We start from the raw sequence: 18,427 nt of genomic DNA on the forward strand, positions 1-18,427 counted from the left end.
TAGCACCAGTGATATATGATGGACTGAATTATCATAACAAATACAAGACAGCAAAGACATCTTATCCCTGGAAGCTGACCCCAATTTTCTTAGTTTCCGCCCTTCCACCACCAGAGTACCCAGTTCCCTCCCGGCACAATTGAATGATATCCTTGGGATTGGGTAATGCTGAGTCGCAGACGACGCATTGTTTATTGGGGGTGACCAATGTATCAGTGCACGTTTTGCATAACACGTGCGAACAAGGCCGCATAACTGATGGTTATCAATGAAAAAGGCGGTTATTGAAAACGAACAACTCAAGTACGCACGAAACATGACTCCAAGATTAAGAGTCTTTTTGCAGCTGGGGCATATGCATTCGCTGTTGTCTTTAGATGGTGCAGATGTTGATTCACCATTGGACTGAATTGTGAATTTGACGGGTATCAGTCCTTTGAGACTGTCAGGTAGTTTCAGATTCTGCGTGAGACGTAGCAAGAACATGTTGTACGCACTTGAGAGGATGCCCAAATTCAGATGCACGACACAGAGTTCCAACTTTCATATCTTTCAATTTGGCTTTCTCGGGGTCATTTCCTTCCGCGGTGGGTGTCTCGCTCGCCAACCAATATGCCGAAGGAAGTTTCGACTTGCGAGCCTCTTTTTGTTCAATTTCGAGTTGCTTGAGGGCAGCCGCTTCCGCTCGACGAGCGAGCTCCTCTGCATGGTCGAGGTCGAATTCGAATGCAGTTGATGCGGGACGTTTGGTTCCTCGGGGACCTGTATGATATGTTGGTACCGAAGAAAACTGAATATTCATATGGGGTGCTCACCATCTCCGTTTTCTGCCTCCTTGTCTTTAGCTTGATCTTTGCCCTTGTCCTTGTTATTCGTAGGTTCCTTGCGAGACGCAAGTCCCAGTTGGTTCCGCTCAAAATCCCTCAACACGCGATCCCGGGCTGCCTGAGCTGCTCGCGCCTTCTCGGCCTCCTCTTCCCGTTGCAGTTCCTCAAGTTTAGCCTTGAAACGTTTAATGTCTTTTTTCTGGGACAGTAGATCGGTGTAGATGCATTCTTTGCAGTCTAAAAGGGTCAGTATCGAATGGGTAGTGGCGAACGTTCGACTCACATAGGTGTCCCTCCCCACAGGCCACAGGTTCCCTAGCTTGTTGCAAACAAAGTGTACACGCATCAAACCTCTTCATAGAGTCTACCCCTAAACGTTGCTGCATATCGGTCAATACCTCGGCTGAAGCAAGATTGTCGGAGAAACATTCACCTTTTTCGTACCATAGTCGGAGAGTTTCTTATATTCGGCATAGCTGAAAACACTATTCGCGGTATTATTTCTGCTATGTTTAGTCACTTTAAAAATTCAGTTACGCCTAAATAGTTGAGTTAATGAACACTGACTGTTGTGTTTTGAAGTAGATGAGGGGGGTCAAGAGTAAGCGCCAGACGTAGGCTAATTGGATTCGGTAGCCACGTGAAGGGAGCCGCCCATGTGGACCCTGAAATTCTCAGAGCTGTCGATTGGCCACGTCAATCTCCCGTCGCTCAGTCTTGCAATTCGTTCATAAATATTTGCTGGCACTCGGCTCAGAGCCAACGCCAACCATATCTCTAGGACTTCTATAGAGCTCGAATTCACTCCGCGTATTACCTGCTGGTCGGACACGTACTTTTACCTTCATAGCCATGGCAAGAGGGCTATTTGGTGGGGCCTTTAAGGGCCTCGATGGTTTTGGGAAGGTGAGGTGATGTACACCGGATATATGGGTACGAGGTGTTAACCTGTGTATTAGACGATGGAAGATGTAAAAGTCAAAACTCGTACCGGAGCATTCTGTATGTTTGTTCCACAATTCGTAGTCTACTTGGATTATTAACTGTTGCAAAGTGACAATGCTCTCTGCAGCAATCATCTTGACATTCACTATTATAGAGTTCATCGACTATAGGCGTGTTGTTGTAGACTCTTCGATTCTGGTTGACCGCTCACGTGGAGAGAAATTGACTGTCAAGATGAACATTACATTCCCTCGAGTTCCTTGCTATTGTAAGTTTTAGCTTCGACGTGAGCTTATTACCGTACTGAGTAATGTCACAGTGCTTTCCCTTGACGTTACCGATATTTCTGGCGAGATTCAACAAGACCTTACCCATAACATGGTTAAAACCAGATTGGATTCGAACGGTCAAATTATTCAAGACGGATTCCACAACAACGAACTTGACAACGACGTTGAGAAGACGATGAAGGCGCGTCCCCAGGGTTATTGCGGTTCTTGCTATGGAGGTGAACCCCCTGAGGGTGGATGTTGCCAAACTTGCGAGAGTGTCCGCCAGGCATACATGAACCGTGGATGGAGTTTCGGAGACCCAGACGCTATCGAACAGGTAAGCCCGGTTTCAAAAACAACATCTACCATAAAGTTAAACCCTAGCCTTGTTTAGTGTGTTGCAGAGCACTGGACTGCCAAGATTCATGAACAAAATTCGGAGGGTTGTCATATCTCTGGACGCGTCCGGGTCAACAAGGTCACTGGCAACTTCCATTTCTCGCCCGGCCGCTCGTTTGTTCTTAACCGAGGGCACTTCCAAGACCTTGTCCCGTATCTCAAGGACGGCAACCACCACGACTTTGGACATTATGTCCATGAGTTTAGGTTTGAAGGCGAATCAGAGGCCGAAGACGAATGGCGCGGAACAGATCGTGGTACTAGGTGGCGCAAGAAGGTTGGAATCAGTGCCAACCCGTTGGATCAAGTTAGTGCGCATGTCGTCGATGATAGGGTATATACCAGTTTTCTATCTCGGTTACTCTGCATAGCTTAACATTCTTCTCCTTTTAGACTAAGGCATCGAACTACATGTTCCAGTACTTCATGAAGGTTGTATCCACCGAGTTCAAGTACCTCGACGGAGATATCGTAGGCTGCTTTAATTCTAGATAATCATCAATATCTCTAAATGCTTTGATCTATAGATTCGTTCTCACCAATACTCGGTGACCTCCTATGAGCGTGATCTTACTCATGGCGATGGAGCCGAACGCGACTCGCACGGAACGCTTACTGCACACGGTGTCCAAGGACTTCCCGGCGCGTTCTTCAACTTTGAAATATCACCAATGATGGTAGTCCACCGTGAAACTCGCCAGACGTTTGCCCACTTTGCGACTTCGTGAGTACACTTAGTCCGAGAGCATTTCCGAAAAGATTTACGCTTTACTCTAGCTTGTGCGCCATCATTGGAGGAGTCTTGACTCTTGCTTCTATTCTTGACTCGGTAATATTTGCTGCTACTGGTCGCAAAGATGGTGGGTTTGGTTCACCAAACGGAAAGTTGATGTAAAAAGGTGGATTGAGAGGCAGACGGTGGTGGTTTGGAGTCCTTGCATTGTCATGTACTATTAGTAGCTCTTGCATGCGGTATAGCTGGTTACCCTGGTAGAAATGCATTCGTTCACCTATCGCTTGTTGGAACCATATAGTAAGGCTGTCAATCGATAGCTGAAATATCTAATTATTGATTGTTAGAAATGTGGTACACGACCACGTGATCATAGCTATAGCCTCTTCTTTACTTCACCGCCGATACCCACAATCCAATCTCTTGAACTCTTTGGCTATTGAGAAATATCTTCACTTGGTTTAACTGATCTATTATAGTGAACCGACCTCTTCAGCTATACTTTAACTCCTCACTTGCAATTGTCGCCCAATAACGCACTGGTGGTCCCGTCTCTGCTGATAACCAACGTCTCCGCCCCTGTGTTATTGATTGAAGCGCACTCCTGTATAACTATGGAACAAAAACCCATAAGTGAACTAATGTTGCGTGCTTCTTGGAATGACACTCTGAAACGAATGAATGGCGATAAACCGGGTAGAATCGGTTTGCTTCAAAATGGAGCCGTGAGTGGATCGATTCACTACCTGTGACACTCTCTGAATGCTAATAAAAGGCCTGGTCCATAGTATGCGATCATATCAGACCTCATGATATCAACAAACCAAAAGGCTCTCCTCGTGCTTGTGCGTTGATTAAATTCACTCGGAAGTGGTGTCCAAACTGAAAGATTGAGTAAGCCAATGATATAGTTGCTAGACCTTTGAAAATGTTGGAGAGCATCTCGCTTTTGGGGCCACTTTTGCAATGGTTCACAGGTAAGTAGCTGCCCTCCAAGTTTTGATACACGAAACCTAACCAAGGATGATTTCAAGATGTTATGTCGGAGATGATGCCAATGGTTACATCCGACATTGCAACGTACATAGATCGCTGGGAGGTAAGGTCTTTGATTTTTCACTTGTACTAATATTAAAAAATTGTTTCTCTCCGAGAATAGAATACACAGGACGTGAGCGAGCTATACCACATGTTTGCTCGATTGTCAGTCTGGTACTTTGAATGGTCTGCACCCTTGGCCATCTTTTCGAGGTTTGTGACTCCTTAGGCTCATCCCAAGACATCGCAATCATACTATTGGCTTTAGTGTCAATATAGACGCCCCGACATTGTTCAGGAAGAACTTTAGGACAAACTTTCTGTCAACTCTACCTCGAGGATTTCCAGTAGCTTTCCATGCTTTGCTACGTTCTACTCTCGCTGCACCAGCCCTCGATCCTCGCCTTTTCCCTATCCTTGATGTAATGGGGTTATTGCAAGACCATGAAGCACTCGTGGCAAGTGTGATTCACGAGGCTATTGAGAAAAGGGTAAAGGAAGTATGCGAAGAGGACAATGGAGAGACGAGTGTACTCCAGACCGTAAAGAATTGGTTTACGGAGAGTGTGGTTCCTTGGATGGCTATGACTTATGGAAGAGGACTGACCGATGGCAAGTTCACCGATTTTTTCAAACCAGTATTTTTCTTGAACTAGAGGTACTAGCCGACATGCTTCAGAAGGCGCTTGCCCCTGCTGCTGGGAAGTTCGATTATCATATATGCAAAGTGTTATGTGAGATTAGGTGCCAATTCTGACCTTTTATCTCGTGACTGCACTTACACTTTACAGAACTTCTCAGATTTTTGATATTATCGTAGACTACCCAGATTCTCGAATAGCTTTGACGGACCTCAAGGTAGATAAATCGCGCCTGTGTTTGACGTTTCATTGAGCAGCCACACAGGAATGCATGGAACGAGCAGATGGGCGCGGGAATCTTGTACGAACTTTGCGGAAGCTGTACGTATTAAGACTTTCCAGTTGAGGTCTACTGAATGTCTTGGTAGAAACAATAAACGTCTGCTGCACCCAGGAGCTGACACGAAGGACATTCTCACCCAATACGTCTCAACTATTCGATGCCTACGTATACTGGACCCGCCTGGCGTTTTGCTATTCAAAGTAGCCGATCCAATCCGGAGGTACTTGAGGTAGGCTCTTATTATTGAAAAGTATGCAGTCTAGCTGAGGATCATACAGAGAGCGACCCGATACCATTAGGTGTATTGTTAGTAATCTCGTTGGAGATGGCAGTGATCTATTGGAAGAGAACGAGCAAGTCTTGCCCATACAAGCATTGAACGAGCCGTATGAAGATTATAGTGACCCACAATGGGATCCAGAGCCCAATGATGCTGAGCCAGGTTGATTTTATTCTTCTAACTGGCTCATGGGAACGTGACCTGATCTATGTGTAGACTTCCGTACCAGCAAACCTGGCGATATCGTCAGTACATTGGTTAGCATTTACGATTCTCGGGACTTGTTTGTCAAAGAACTACAGAGTATGCTGGGCCAGCGACTCTTGGCGGTGAAAGACCACAACTATGATAATGAGGCAAGTCTCCTACCGCGATTAATACCTGAAGGGGTAAACTAAAAGCAAACTTCCAGACGCGAAATGTTGAAATACTTAAATTGCGTTTTGGAGAGGCAGCACTTCAGTTATGCGATGTAATGCTTAGGGACGTCACTGACTCACGACGCGTTGACAAACATGTGGCCGGCCGTTTGAACGTAAGTGAAGCACCAATCTATTAAATTGTAGCTCTCATTCTCGATTGGAATAGATGCCTCTACATGCAACGATTATATCTCATCTCTTTTGGCCGAACTTGCAATCAACTTCTTTCAAAATGCCCGGCCAGTTTCAGCAGTGCGTATCCTACTACATTTTCGGCCAATCAATTAAGCATCTCGATGCAGTATGCAGGAAGATTTCGAAAAAGAGTACACCGAACATAAAGCTGGCAAGAAATTACGTTGGATGAATAACCTTGGGACTGTCAGCCTCGATCTAGAGCTCGAAGATAGGGTTGTGAGCGCCGATGCATCACCCCTTGAAGCAGCCGTCGTAGAATTATTTTCCGAGCAAAGTGAGTCTGTTGCGTTTGCACAGATAGACAAACCAGAGCTAACATAAATCTTGGGCCCAGATGTTTGGGGTATCGACGGTTTGTCAAGCAAGCTAGGGATTAACGATTCTACACCTGTCCGAGCGGCACTGATGTTCTGGACTTCTAATGGTGTGCTTAAGCCGTTAGAAGATGGACAATACGAACTTTTGGAAAGAATAGAAGCCGAAGAGAGCGTTGCGCGAAGACCAATTTTAAGCCTACAAAGTTCGCGTGATTAAACTTGGAATATTGCCTGTCTACTAATTGCCGTTATTCATAGCACCAGCAGAGACAGCGCCAGGTCCCACTACGGAAGACGCAGCGCAACAAACTGCTCAGATGGAGCTATTTTGGAATGTAGGTTGATTAATATTTGAGTATGTTTCAGCTCGGCACCTGACTCCTATTAGTTCATCAAGGGGATTTTGACTAATCTGGGTGCAATGCCAATCGACCGCATACAGGCGATGCTTTCTCTGGCTCCTAATTATAATAAATCTAAAGAACAGCTTTCCGACTTCTTGGACGCAGCCCGAGCGAAAGGATTGGTTGATTACAACAATGGTATGTGGAAGCTCGTCAGGGGATAGGCAAAGGGGGTTATGCGACGGCCTCAAAATCAATGCCGTGTATGGAAGTCGAATATCCTTATAATCGTTGGAGTTCCAATTGCAATCTATCAATGTGTGCTTCACCATGAGCTGTGACCCCAAGGAACCAGATCTCAAATTAGTACGCGTAGGATAGTATTTTCCCAGTAGTTTGGATCTGGTAGATTCATCCTCAAGTAAATTGTGATATTGGGAGACGTAGAGCACAGATCGCGATTGATCGATATTTCTGATCAAATTATTGAAATTAGCATCGCTGAATCAGCTCAGGCTCTTCCCCCACACGGCGCTTTTCTTCATTCTCGACGATCGTGAGTCACGCTGCTGCTATGCACCCATTTTGCTCTATTAATAAAATATCCAAGAGAATTTTGTGATGACTGGTACACCTGACAATCGCCCACAAGGCCCACAAGTCGTTATTGAAAGCGCAGAGTTCATTGTTTCAGTGAGTCTGTGATCCAGCGGCCGAAAATTTGACCCTTACCAGATACGGTAGCGCAGTAAACTTGTTGACCTGAACCATTCCGGGATCAACCGTGTAGCCGAACAGGTGAACGACGATTGACTTTCATCTTTGATAAGTGTAGATTAATCTTTGCTTTGGTTGTGTTACTACGCGGTTCTCTAGATCGACAAACAAATTCGTTCAGGGTTGTACTCCCCTCATACCTGGAGCGAACAGCCATTACACCATCTCCCCCCATGGCCGCTGGACGACAGCGTTGATATTTTTTCTCAAGAATCCCCAGCTTGTCCAACAATCGACTGGATATTTCTTGTGTCCCTGTTGAATTTCAGTTTCTGGTCTTCACTTCCTTCTGGTCAACGCTTCGCCATAGAATGGTTACCTCCACGCTCGTTGGACGGTAACATGAGGTGGGAAGGGTACTGGGCACTTCCCGCTGCCCTAAATCGTGGTGAGACTCAGCCGCAGGTGGTGTGAAACTGTCGTGTTGACCCAACTTGTACAGCTCTGGAGAAAGGTATTCCAATCACGGACCCAAAGTTCTATTCATCTCAGAGAGACTGTCCGGACAGTCTCATCGAGAGTGTATTTGAGCCAGCTTCAGGTTGTCTTGAGCCAATACCATTACTTAAGGAAAGGATCCACGTCATGAGGGAGGCGGGAACTATCTTGGTCGAAGTACGTTTTCTCTTCCGTCATATTTACTGTGTTTAATAAGAGTATGATAGCGTTATGGTGGATCTTTTGCGGGCTTTCTTGCTGAATGGCGTGAAGAGTATGGTCCAAAAGCAGCAGCAGGTGCACTAGTAGCTAAGGTTACCAGAGTATTTGAAGCCTTTCGCGATGAAGGAACATACAAGGACACACCAGGTGGGCATTAATCCATTTAAAGGACGATATCTTTTATCTTATAATATCATCAAGTATTCTTTTGGAAGAGAGCGCAAATTCTAGTTGCTGAAACCTGGTAGGTCAAGACGTTCAGAAATTCACTGGGTATATATTTACTATTGTGTACTTTACACATTCACATAGGGCTGCGTTTTATCCACCACCGGGCTCTATCGTACCACACCCTATTTTTCCCTTGGGGGTGACAGAATTGACTATGTTCGCAGACTATAGAGTGCGTATGTCTTTTCATTAAACCCGTTTTTTCTAAGGCTTTGTAGGTGCCTCAAATCCTTCATCATTTGGGAACCATCGATTATTCACCAATACTGGTCTCGATGTTACTTAACGGCGAGAACCTTCCAAATGGATCCGAGGCAGAAATGAGCATTCGTGCTGCGGGAATTCTTGCTGTGGAGGGGATCAAAAATAGGATACTAGACATACGAAGACGCAAACCTGCCGCAAATAATCTAGACTCTGAGGTTTGTAGCGTTTTAATCGATTTCTTCCTATGGGACCTTGCCAAGCGAGTGGAGAGTACAGAAGGAGAAGAGGGCTCAGCGAAAACTCCTTCGATTGCTCCCATCCATCGTACCAGAAGTATCTGGTACTGACATGTACTTGCCACTCGGTCCAAGTTCCTGATAGGTCAGACGATAGACACTACCAGATGTGCATATATAAACATGACCTGGCACACGCACATGTTCATTCTGCTTGATGTAAATTCATACTAATACCAAGATGAGATAGCGTATGTGCTACACTAGAGCCCTTACAGTGAAGGAACGAGTTTATTGACTTAATGTTATTTAAGTTATAGTTTGTATACCCGACCGGCAGGCCCTGGTGAATTTCCGTCAGTCAAGCACGCCATTTGCTAGAGATATGATGGCTGAGGTTGATTTCATATGGAGCTAGCTTAGACAAGTGAGTGGAGAGATGGTGTGCGAGGGGCTAGCCGGAAGAACCAGCGAGCCATGCTGCTCCCAAGGCTTCTCGGGACTTATACTATGTATAGCGCGTTATTTCCCGCCATCTTGGCGTACATATCAGAGCCTATCGCACGGGAAAATTGTACCTTAGACGCATATATAAATCAGTTAGGCTCGGACCAGTGCCATACGGGCCATCTACTTGTACCTCGTCCCCCCCCCTTGTAGTGGGATCTGAAAGCTCGAGAAGATAACTGTCTTCGATATGGCTCTTCCTGGATCTGACAACTCTCCGAAAGTTGGGGCAGATGAACTCACTGCATCAGTGCCAGCACTCGACCTCCAGCCGACCGCTGCAACTGATATTCCTGGGACTAATAGGCGCTCTGCCCAATCTGAGACCTCTGTAGATGAGAAACTTCATCAGGACCATAGTACGAGCAAGGACCTCACTCCATCGTTTGATGAGAAATCCGCCCATGCTGATCCTAATGATTATTTCGACGATGTGAAGTTGGTAAAAGGACAGCCTGTGATTGAAACGGTATGCACTCAATAGTAAGGCAATGTGGTTGGCTCATTTTTCTGCAGGGAGCTCATGTTAGCAACTTTGCTGTGGATGTTCGTGATGATGGTGATCCATCATTGACCCTACGATCATTTTTTATTGGAACGGTGGTAGCAGGATTAGGAGCTGCATTATCCCAAGTATGTGCCTCAGATAATCTTGCTTTGGAGTCCCTAGCTGACTACATGTGTACAGATTTATATATTCAAGCCAATTACAGTCTCAGTCTCTGGTATATTCTTGCTTTTGCTAGTATATACAATCGGAAAGGCTTGGGAAATGTTACTCCCGAAGCCTGAACAGTTTGAGAGCCGTATACCTTGGCTTGCTCCCATCGTTCGTGTCATTAATCCCGGCCCTTATGGATTGAAGGAGGTGCGCATTTATTTTACTTAAATCGGGATATCGGATTTGAAACACCCTATAGCACGTTGTAGCAACTTTAATTGCAACTACGGCGGCATACGGAGCGACAGCTGTGAATATTTTCGCGGTACAGCGGGTAAGCCTTTATTGCACACCATGGCTATCACGTGGTTAATTATAGACGCCCCCTTGTATAGCTCTTTTATAATGCTGAAGTCAATGGCACCACTGCTGTACTAGCTACTTTCTCTACTGCTTGTTTTGGGTATGGTCTCGTAGGACTCCTTCGTCCTTTGACAGTTTATCCGAGCGAGATGGTATACTGGGGAAACCTTCCAACTGTAACCACTTTCCAAGGTATGGAGCATCGATTCGCATAGAAGCCAGATGCCCACAGTTTATATGCCCAGCACTTCATTGGGACACGACCGCAACATCCAAGCGCCTACAGCTTTTCTGGTCGGCTTTTGGTGGTATGGCCGTGTATGAAATCCTGCCAGCGTACATGTAAGCCAAGGTCAATGTTTTGATGTCAATTCGATTGCTCACTTAGGTTATACAGTTTTCCACTTCTGAATGGATTTTCTGTATTTTGCCTTGCATCTCAAAAAGCATCTACGCGAGTTCGAGAAGTTTTCACTAACGTATTTGGGGGTGTCAGTGGGAACGAAGGCCTAGGAATACTGAGCTTGAGCTTTGATTGGCAATACATCGGGAGCACTTACATGTCTCTACCTCTTATACAACAAGGTGAGTTTTGCTACTCCACCAGTGTAGTGAAATAGCCTAACCGTACGATTATAGGAAATTCATGGATTGGCTATGGTATCTGCTACGTCGCAATGCTGGCGATCTACTATTCGAATACTTGGGATGTAAGCATCCTACTCAAGTTCGCCGTCCATTGATCCAAAAGCACTAATACTTATGACAGGCAAAGTCATTTCCTATGCTTTCAACTTCGATTTTTGGCTCAGACGGCAAACGGTATAACCAAACCGCTGTATTTGGCCCCACATTCACATTGAACCATACCGCACTTGAGGAGTATGGATTGCCACACCTCACTGGCTCAAACGTCTGGGCAAATATGACTGCCTGTTGGTCGGTTAGTTATATCCATATCATAACTTCAGGAATTATTATTGAGCCTTCAACATTAGATCGGAGGGCTGATCGCGCACTGTCTATGGTTTTGGCGAGGCTATGTTGTAGATTCTTTCAGACAAGCAAGGACGGGTACTCAACCTGACAGACATTGGGTCGTAAGTACAACTGGAGTGTCACCGGGTATTCTTTGACCACCTAACAACCTAGGCCATGCAACGCTATAAAGAATGCCCCTGGTGGTGGTATGTTATATTACTAGTTCTTTCCTTCTTTGCTGGTAAGTCAACAATATATTTTGTTTCCACTTCTTGATTATGTCTACAGGTTTAATTGTGATCTTCAAGGGAAACACCACTCTACCGTGGTGGGGCTATATTCTCTCATTAGCTGTTGGAGGTATGTCAAAATTCGCTTCTCTCAGTTGGACCCTAGGTCACAGATTTATCAGGCTTCGTTGCACCGTTTTCTAACTTATTATATGCACGGCTGGGGAATGGAATTGCGACGAATCAACTCATGAAGATGGTGGCTGGGGCTGTCCATCCTGGGAAGCCCGTGGCTAACTTATACTTCAGTATGTGGTCTCATGATGTGATATCCACCTCAATTGGATTGGCGGGTGACTTGAAGATGGGGCAGTACTGTAAGCAGGCACTAATAACATCACTTTGAATTGTAGCTTACTCCAATTCATTTAACCAGTGAAAATTCCTCCTCGTATCATGTTTATCACACAGATGTGGGGCACATTGTTGGGCGCCTTTGTCAACTATGCGTTAGTATTTCACTTGGAATATCGTTGTGAATAGCTTGTGATTGACACGCAAATAGGGTAATGGCTTCAATTACGTCCTCGAGGCGAGAGGTCCTTCTTAACCCCATTGGCACAAATGTCTGGAGTGGTGCAACAGTTCAATCTCTAAATTCAGCTGCGGTGACCTGGTCATTAGCTGGTGAGCTCTATGGACCACATGGCCCCTATAAGTGGGTCCCCATCGGCCTTGCCCTTGGCATGATCCCAACTACAATTCAGTACTTTATCTGGAAGGTACAATCTTTCCTTTTGCCAATTCACGCTGATGAACTAAAGTGTTTGTGTCCAGAGATGGCCCAAGATTGGCCCCGTAGAAGTAGACAAGATTATGCTTCCAGTCATTTACATGGTGCGCGGTGGCTTTTCGTACCTAATTGATAGCTACTGAACTTGAATGGACATTAGTATGCTGGCTGGTTCTCGTCAGGAGTCAATTCGATTACAACTTCGATCATCATTGTTGGACTTGCATCCCAGGTGTGGTTACGTCGTCGCCATCCTGGCTGGTACAACAAATACAACTATATTCTTGGTGGTGGACTGGACGGAGGCACACAAACTATCGTATTTATACTCAGCTTCGCCGTTTATGGGGCGAGTGGCATAGAAAGGCCATTCCCTAACGTAAGTGTATGCTCGAAATTGACCCGAATCTTTATAACAATTTCAATTTTAGTGGTGGGGAAACCCGGCGGATATCAATCCTGATTATTGTCTCTAAACCCCGCCACACCGACCTGGTGCGCTACCATCGGCCACATTTCCGGTTAGGGTAATATGAAATGTTGTATTTACTTAAGTGTATAAATTTCAGAATGTCAACTGTTATTGGGAATCTTTCAGACATATGGAACATTGAGGCTATGATCTAGAGCGTGCCAAAGTCAGTGTCTCAGTGCCCCAAGTTTATCCATCGCTTTGGACACCCTGGCTAGTAGTGGCCGGGCTTAGTCTAACCCCTAAAAACCAGTCTATTATACTGTTTTTTCGGCATATATATACATCATCCTTTCGATGCGTCTCTGGCGCCGAGAGGCGCTGGAACATAAATCGACTGTTCCTGAAATTGTCAAATCACCATATATCCCTTTGTCATCAGATGCCCTTCGGGGCGTACAGCCTCAGCATATAGCTTCCGTAACTTGACGTGCCGACCAGCAGCTTAGCATAAATTCACTTACGATCTCTCTGGAACAGTGTATTTTCGCAGTATCTACCATGCCCTCTCTCGCTACCATGCCCTCTCTCACTACCAGACCCTCGAGCGCCCGAACCTCTTCTCACTTTGTGAGTGTATCACAGCCACTCTGGCGTGTGCGAACAGAAACTAAAACCTTGTGTAGAATACGACCCTTACCTCGCCTCTGTTTAATTTATTCCCTATTGCACCCAGTGGCGAAGGATTAGGATGGGAGCCTAGCTGTTCAGCTCCAAATTGTTTGCCAATCGCAAGTTGGTCGACCAGTTTTGTCAATTCTACACTTGATTTTTCATACTGGGGTAAGTATAAAATTTCCATGATCATATGCACATATCCCATCTTGCATCACTTGATTAGGCTCTTATGTTTCGTTTCATGGAATGGTCGAAGGCAGCATGACTGCTCAGATTACCCAAGATGGGCAACAAGAGCAACGGAACCTATCCAATGGCATTCTGCTCACAATCAAAAGTTCCCATTTGGGCGATCTTGATTTCCATAACCTCAGTATTAAAATCATTAATGCTTCACCTAATGCTCGCTTGACCGTGACTCGGGTCAGTTTCAGCGGGTCTTTTTATAACAATGCACGCGGATATGATCGATACGTTGTTCCAAGTAATGATCGAGTACTACATTATGTTGGATTCTCCCGTCGTCCAAGTGCTGTTAGTTCGCCATCTCCAGCTACGTATGAGTCTAATACTGTGGGAGACAACGCATACATGCATTGGAACGGTTAGTTTATGTATTCAGCCCAATAGCTGTATCTTACCAACTCACACCCTCATATAGGTACAATGGCCCTGCTGTACGGACCATGTGGTCCATCCAACGGGATCATGCGTGTGACTATTGACGGCAAGGAGTACACTTCGAATACATACAAACCTTTCCCATCGGATGACTGTCTACTTTTTCAGTCCCGTAGTGTGTCACCGTATACCTATCACGAACTTGAGGTCGAAAATCTTGACGGCCGGACAATTTCCGTTAACCGGATAGAAATCATACGAGCCACAACGATCAGGTCAGAAGGTTCAAGTAACACGGCCGTAGAGATTATGGTGATCGTGCTGTTTGTCATTATGTTGTCCACGGGTGTAGTAGTGCTTTATACGGCCATGACGAGGAAGCCTACAAAGAAGGTTTTTGATGAGTCCCTCAAGCCCCTCCTGAGGTGATGGGATTTTTGTTTTCACCGCTATGGAGCCAGCTACAAGTAGCATCGTTGAATAGGATGTGTTATCAAATGCGTGACACTCGAAATATGATATCATGTGACATTCGATAGGATGCAACCAACTTATGTATGCCTGCTGGAGCACCATTCGAGAGCCATGTGGAACCGTACAATCAAATACGTGTTGAAAATTTCACGAATACAGCCTACAGGCCAGCATGGATAAACCTACTATCACATGTCCACTCTGACCATATACAGGGTTTAAACGCTCCTACCTTCTCCTCACAAGTCATATGTAGCAAAGACTCAAAAAGCATGCTTCTTCTTCTAGAGTCAGTAGATAATAGGGTAAAATTTGACAAAGGAGTTATAAGTCAGAGGAAAAGAACTTTTGCTGCACTACAACGCAGCGGGAAGAATTATCGAGATTTGCTGGTGGGTCATCTCTGGAGCCTTGATCCCAGCGTGACCAAATTCGTTCGACATAGCTTACCCTTCCTTTAAACACACCCACAAAACTCGATATCGGTCCAAGCGAAACCGTTATGATCACGCTGTTGGACGCGAATCACTGCCCGGGCTCGGTGATGTGTGCCACATTTGTTCATGCGAATAGGTGAACGTCGCTCACCCGCTTGACAATCTCAGGTTTCTAATCGAAGGGAAGCGTGGCATTGTTCTGCACTCCGGTGATATTCGTGCGGAACCCGCAGCGATCTCTCAAGTTGTTCAAAATATTCATATTGCACCTTACCTTTTCACTGAGAGCCAGCAGAGGAAGAAGCTCGAGGCCGTTTACCTTGATACTGCCAGTTTCATCGGTACCCAAGTAGTTCCTTCCAAGGTATATTGGTATACTTTTACTTACCTTAATCCGGTCTTTCTTGTCCAGTATGACAGGCTAGTGCTGTAAGAGGCCTATTGGATATGATGGAGATGTACCCCGAAGATACTTTGTTTTATATTAATATCTGGACGTGGGGATAGCAGAGCGGTTCAGCACAAGGGTATGATTTATTTATATCATTATATATTTCCTGACAGTCTCTTTTATCAGATACACGTTGGCCGCCATAAATATCTTATCCTTTGCTCACTCAAACACTACCAGCCATCCCCTTCCTTCTCAAATCAGGTGTTACCGGATATATTCAAAACAATCTTAACTTGCGATGAGCATGTCACACGATTTCATGCCTGCGAACGATGTAACCAGTGCACAACTATCCAACCTGAAAGGCCAGAGCCAAAACGTAGAACACACTGTAACAGTATGGTCAAGCCAGATCGGAATAAACGAGTTGTGTGGGTAAATCCTGGGGTTATAGCTTCCCCTAGCTGGGAATCTTATATTGAAGAAGTAAACCAACAACTCAAGATGGGCAACTTTGTGGACACATTAAAACTCCCTTTAAGTAGACATTCTACCTTGGTAAAATTTTCCTCCTTCGTAGCTTCCACTAGTAGCCTCGGGTTATCTTTATTATCTAGACGGAACTACAATCATTAATTACCCTCTTGCGTCCCAAGAATGTATATCCAACCACTCTGGTACCGTCTTTAAAGGGTCTCGATTGGGCGTGTCTCCCTGGAGTATTCGCCGAGAGCCTATCTTCTGATGGATACGAGACACTCCGGCGTTCCACACTGGATGGATTGAAGCAACTGTTCCCTGGCATCGACCTGATGCCAGAAGGAATGGAAAAGCGAATGGAACGAGTACTAAGCAAATCTGGCCATCCAGACGTAGAACACGAGAATGCGTTTGGATCAGACGAAGTCGAGTGGACCGAAGCTCGACTCCAGCGCGTCAAAAAAACGAAAGAACACATTGAAACTTACTTGCTATGGCTGTTTGGCCGCCGTGATACTCCAACTTTGGCGGTCGCGGTAAACACCTTCCCCGCTATTACTTCCCCCACTACAACACCAGCTGTGGATGTAAACATACCTCAGGGACTGTGCCTTACCTGCGCCAACTGCTCTACCTGCCGCCCCCAGCCCACATACCCATCCCTGAGGAAGTTTTCAGAAACTGGAGTCAAGTCTATAGAAAATTTGAATTCTTATATAAGGTCAGGGAGCCTGTCGTTACCTCACACGAGCTCCTCGAACGTGCATACAACTCACTCAGAGATCCTTCCGCCCTACCATAACGAATAAGTAGTAGTTTCGCCTGACTCACCAGAGCTTCGCCATAACGGTCATCCGCCCCCGATTGCTCTTAGGACTTCAAGTGACGTGAGCGTCCCGAAAAACGATTGAGATCTGGCCCTGCAAAACTACGCCAAAATCTACCTCTTAATATCGAGGATCTCGAATTAAAAGGGCCCTTTTCTGTATTGTCAGATCGAATGCCAACTAAATTAGACTCCCATGCCTCATCATTATTGTCTCAGTCTGACTCAAGTAACAACATGTTCAAAGCAACCCTCGAGACGTTGGCACAGCTTCATACTACACTGAAAAATTCGGAGACATCTCTAGGCCCGAGGCTTACTATAATCGATTCATGCCGCCCCCATATTGTAATTCCTACTCGGACCGCTGGGGGCTCATTAAATAGGCGTCTGATCCAAAACACCGACCATTGGCGCGGGAATGCTACGACCACATCGACGAACACGAGTTCATCAACGGCTACCTCCCAAACCCCTGTTACTTTTGCCGAGTCAGATGCACGCGAGCGACGACGTATCTCAAAGCTGAAGGAACGAGACATTCGGGCACAGTTGGCCAAGCTCCCTCCCGGATTTTCCAAGGCGTTAGTTGAGACCAAGTCGAAGTCTGGTTCTCAATGATGTTTTCATCTTTTCGGGAATAGGTTCGCTACCCCTTTCTTCCAAAAATTAACCCACTCGAGAGCATAGGAGTAGGTTCTAATGAGAACTTGATTCATATATCGTCGCTTGGTGTAATTGTTTATATATATGTATCTACGATTTGGTTATTGATATACTAAATTTCACAGTTCACTTGTTTCCTTCCCGGAAGCTGTTGCGGGTATGAACAATGGAGATGGGAAGTTACTCCTCGGGAGGGTTTTCGAACTCATCAGGGTTGTTATTTCGGAAATTCTTGAACGCATCAAGTCCTTGCTATATGATGTTCACGTGTAAATGTCTGTTCATCCATATTCACTAATTAAACGTACCTGATAACCGTGCTCGTACTCCCAAGCATGACCTCCTTCGCCCTGCCCTCCGTGCTATGGGTGCATATATGATGAATGCGCAGTTTTAGATATGGCTACAAGATGAATATACCTCGTCGATATGCTCTTGCAACCTCTGCTCTGCAAGCTCGCCATCCTCCTCGTTGTTTCCGGCACCCCAGCCATGGTCAAAGCCTGTCTCAAAGCGCCAAAGCTCAAGCTCAGGGTTATCGTGATTTTCGTCCCAGTATGCGACATGGCGTTCTTTCAGGAGATTATTAGATGGAACAGCACTTGAAAAGTCGCAGAGTCAAAACCCACCCTTGTGCGCCTCACGCTCCTCGTCGCGCTGTTCTATAAAACCACCCCATTGGACCATATTGGGAAATTAACAAATTATTGGTTGAGAGTGAATAGTGTGTGTGTGGTGAATTGTAAGTCTTCCCCTGTCAAACCGACGCATTTTATGTGCCCTCGGGTTAGCAAACATGTATCTTTCGGCGGTGCAAAACGACCTCCTAAGCACGTAATTCCAGGCGACAATACTAAGGAAGAGCTCGGCTTTGGTATCGGGCTGCCGTACATCCCAATTGCCTTCTATACAACATCCCTATATCAAGTACAGTTCAGCAAGTATTTTCGTAAATATGCGAGGTCCGAGTTGCGCTAGTAGGACATTGCATCTGATGTGCCGGCAGCATTGCCGTTATTGCATCATTTATGAGTCTACGACCGCCGTCAGGTGGACAAGGGCGGTATGGGGCCATTGATTTATATCACCAGTTC

At 45.6% G+C, this 18,427-nt stretch overlaps 7 protein-coding genes across 7 annotated transcripts; 5 read left to right on the forward strand and 2 right to left on the reverse strand.

The window, feature by feature from the left end:
- Positions 1–61: 61 nt before the first annotated feature.
- On the reverse strand, positions 62–1,301 carry RhiXN_01654 (RING finger protein; the record flags this gene model as incomplete). The annotated part of the gene is made up of 6 exons (XM_043321473.1): positions 62–255; positions 312–442; positions 498–762; positions 816–1,064; positions 1,111–1,207; positions 1,272–1,301. 6 exons carry the CDS (start codon positions 1,299–1,301, stop codon positions 62–64), a joined length of 966 nt encoding a protein of 321 aa, XP_043187296.1.
- A 378-nt stretch (positions 1,302–1,679) lies between these two features.
- Positions 1,680–3,338, forward strand: RhiXN_01655 (Endoplasmic reticulum vesicle transporter; the record flags this gene model as incomplete). Its single annotated transcript, XM_043321474.1, has 8 exons — positions 1,680–1,733; positions 1,787–1,829; positions 1,882–2,040; positions 2,092–2,381; positions 2,439–2,777; positions 2,837–2,914; positions 2,971–3,167; positions 3,221–3,338. The coding sequence occupies 8 exons, from the start codon at positions 1,680–1,682 to the stop codon at positions 3,336–3,338; spliced, it is 1,278 nt and encodes a 425-aa protein (XP_043187297.1).
- A 766-nt stretch (positions 3,339–4,104) lies between these two features.
- RhiXN_01656 (ubiquitin-protein ligase) lies at positions 4,105–8,921 on the forward strand (the record flags this gene model as incomplete). The annotated part of the gene is made up of 25 exons (XM_043321475.1): positions 4,105–4,153; positions 4,211–4,275; positions 4,336–4,427; positions 4,483–4,852; positions 4,894–4,919; positions 5,006–5,072; positions 5,121–5,176; positions 5,224–5,367; positions 5,417–5,580; positions 5,635–5,807; positions 5,870–5,953; positions 5,985–6,092; positions 6,150–6,312; positions 6,373–6,558; positions 6,614–6,690; positions 6,744–6,897; positions 7,196–7,255; positions 7,310–7,392; positions 7,444–7,497; positions 7,576–7,864; positions 7,919–8,091; positions 8,142–8,283; positions 8,338–8,380; positions 8,449–8,539; positions 8,586–8,921. 25 exons carry the CDS (start codon positions 4,105–4,107, stop codon positions 8,919–8,921), a joined length of 3,249 nt encoding a protein of 1,082 aa, XP_043187298.1.
- Positions 8,922–9,507: 586 nt separating this feature from the next.
- Positions 9,508–12,821, forward strand: RhiXN_01657 (OPT oligopeptide transporter protein; the record flags this gene model as incomplete). The annotated part of the gene is made up of 18 exons (XM_043321476.1): positions 9,508–9,786; positions 9,834–9,950; positions 10,006–10,185; positions 10,238–10,312; positions 10,374–10,533; positions 10,587–10,683; positions 10,739–10,926; positions 10,981–11,051; positions 11,111–11,284; positions 11,340–11,441; positions 11,494–11,563; positions 11,611–11,682; positions 11,735–11,929; positions 11,989–12,061; positions 12,118–12,334; positions 12,390–12,449; positions 12,506–12,724; positions 12,777–12,821. The coding sequence occupies 18 exons, from the start codon at positions 9,508–9,510 to the stop codon at positions 12,819–12,821; spliced, it is 2,394 nt and encodes a 797-aa protein (XP_043187299.1).
- A 515-nt stretch (positions 12,822–13,336) lies between these two features.
- Positions 13,337–14,485, forward strand: RhiXN_01658 (uncharacterized protein; the record flags this gene model as incomplete). Its single annotated transcript, XM_043321477.1, has 4 exons — positions 13,337–13,387; positions 13,444–13,600; positions 13,659–14,039; positions 14,097–14,485. 4 exons carry the CDS (start codon positions 13,337–13,339, stop codon positions 14,483–14,485), a joined length of 978 nt encoding a protein of 325 aa, XP_043187300.1.
- A 547-nt stretch (positions 14,486–15,032) lies between these two features.
- On the forward strand, positions 15,033–17,288 carry RhiXN_01659 (uncharacterized protein; the record flags this gene model as incomplete). Its single annotated transcript, XM_043321478.1, has 4 exons — positions 15,033–15,076; positions 15,136–15,331; positions 16,054–16,428; positions 16,887–17,288. The coding sequence occupies 4 exons, from the start codon at positions 15,033–15,035 to the stop codon at positions 17,286–17,288; spliced, it is 1,017 nt and encodes a 338-aa protein (XP_043187301.1).
- Positions 17,289–17,513: 225 nt separating this feature from the next.
- Positions 17,514–18,020, reverse strand: RhiXN_01660 (uncharacterized protein; the record flags this gene model as incomplete). Its single annotated transcript, XM_043321479.1, has 4 exons — positions 17,514–17,585; positions 17,642–17,695; positions 17,754–17,905; positions 17,963–18,020. The coding sequence occupies 4 exons, from the start codon at positions 18,018–18,020 to the stop codon at positions 17,514–17,516; spliced, it is 336 nt and encodes a 111-aa protein (XP_043187302.1).
- Positions 18,021–18,427: the final 407 nt, after the last annotated feature.

Source organism: Rhizoctonia solani, chromosome 16, assembly GCF_016906535.1.
Source record: "Rhizoctonia solani chromosome 16, complete sequence".
Lineage (NCBI taxonomy): Eukaryota > Fungi > Basidiomycota > Agaricomycetes > Cantharellales > Ceratobasidiaceae > Rhizoctonia > Rhizoctonia solani.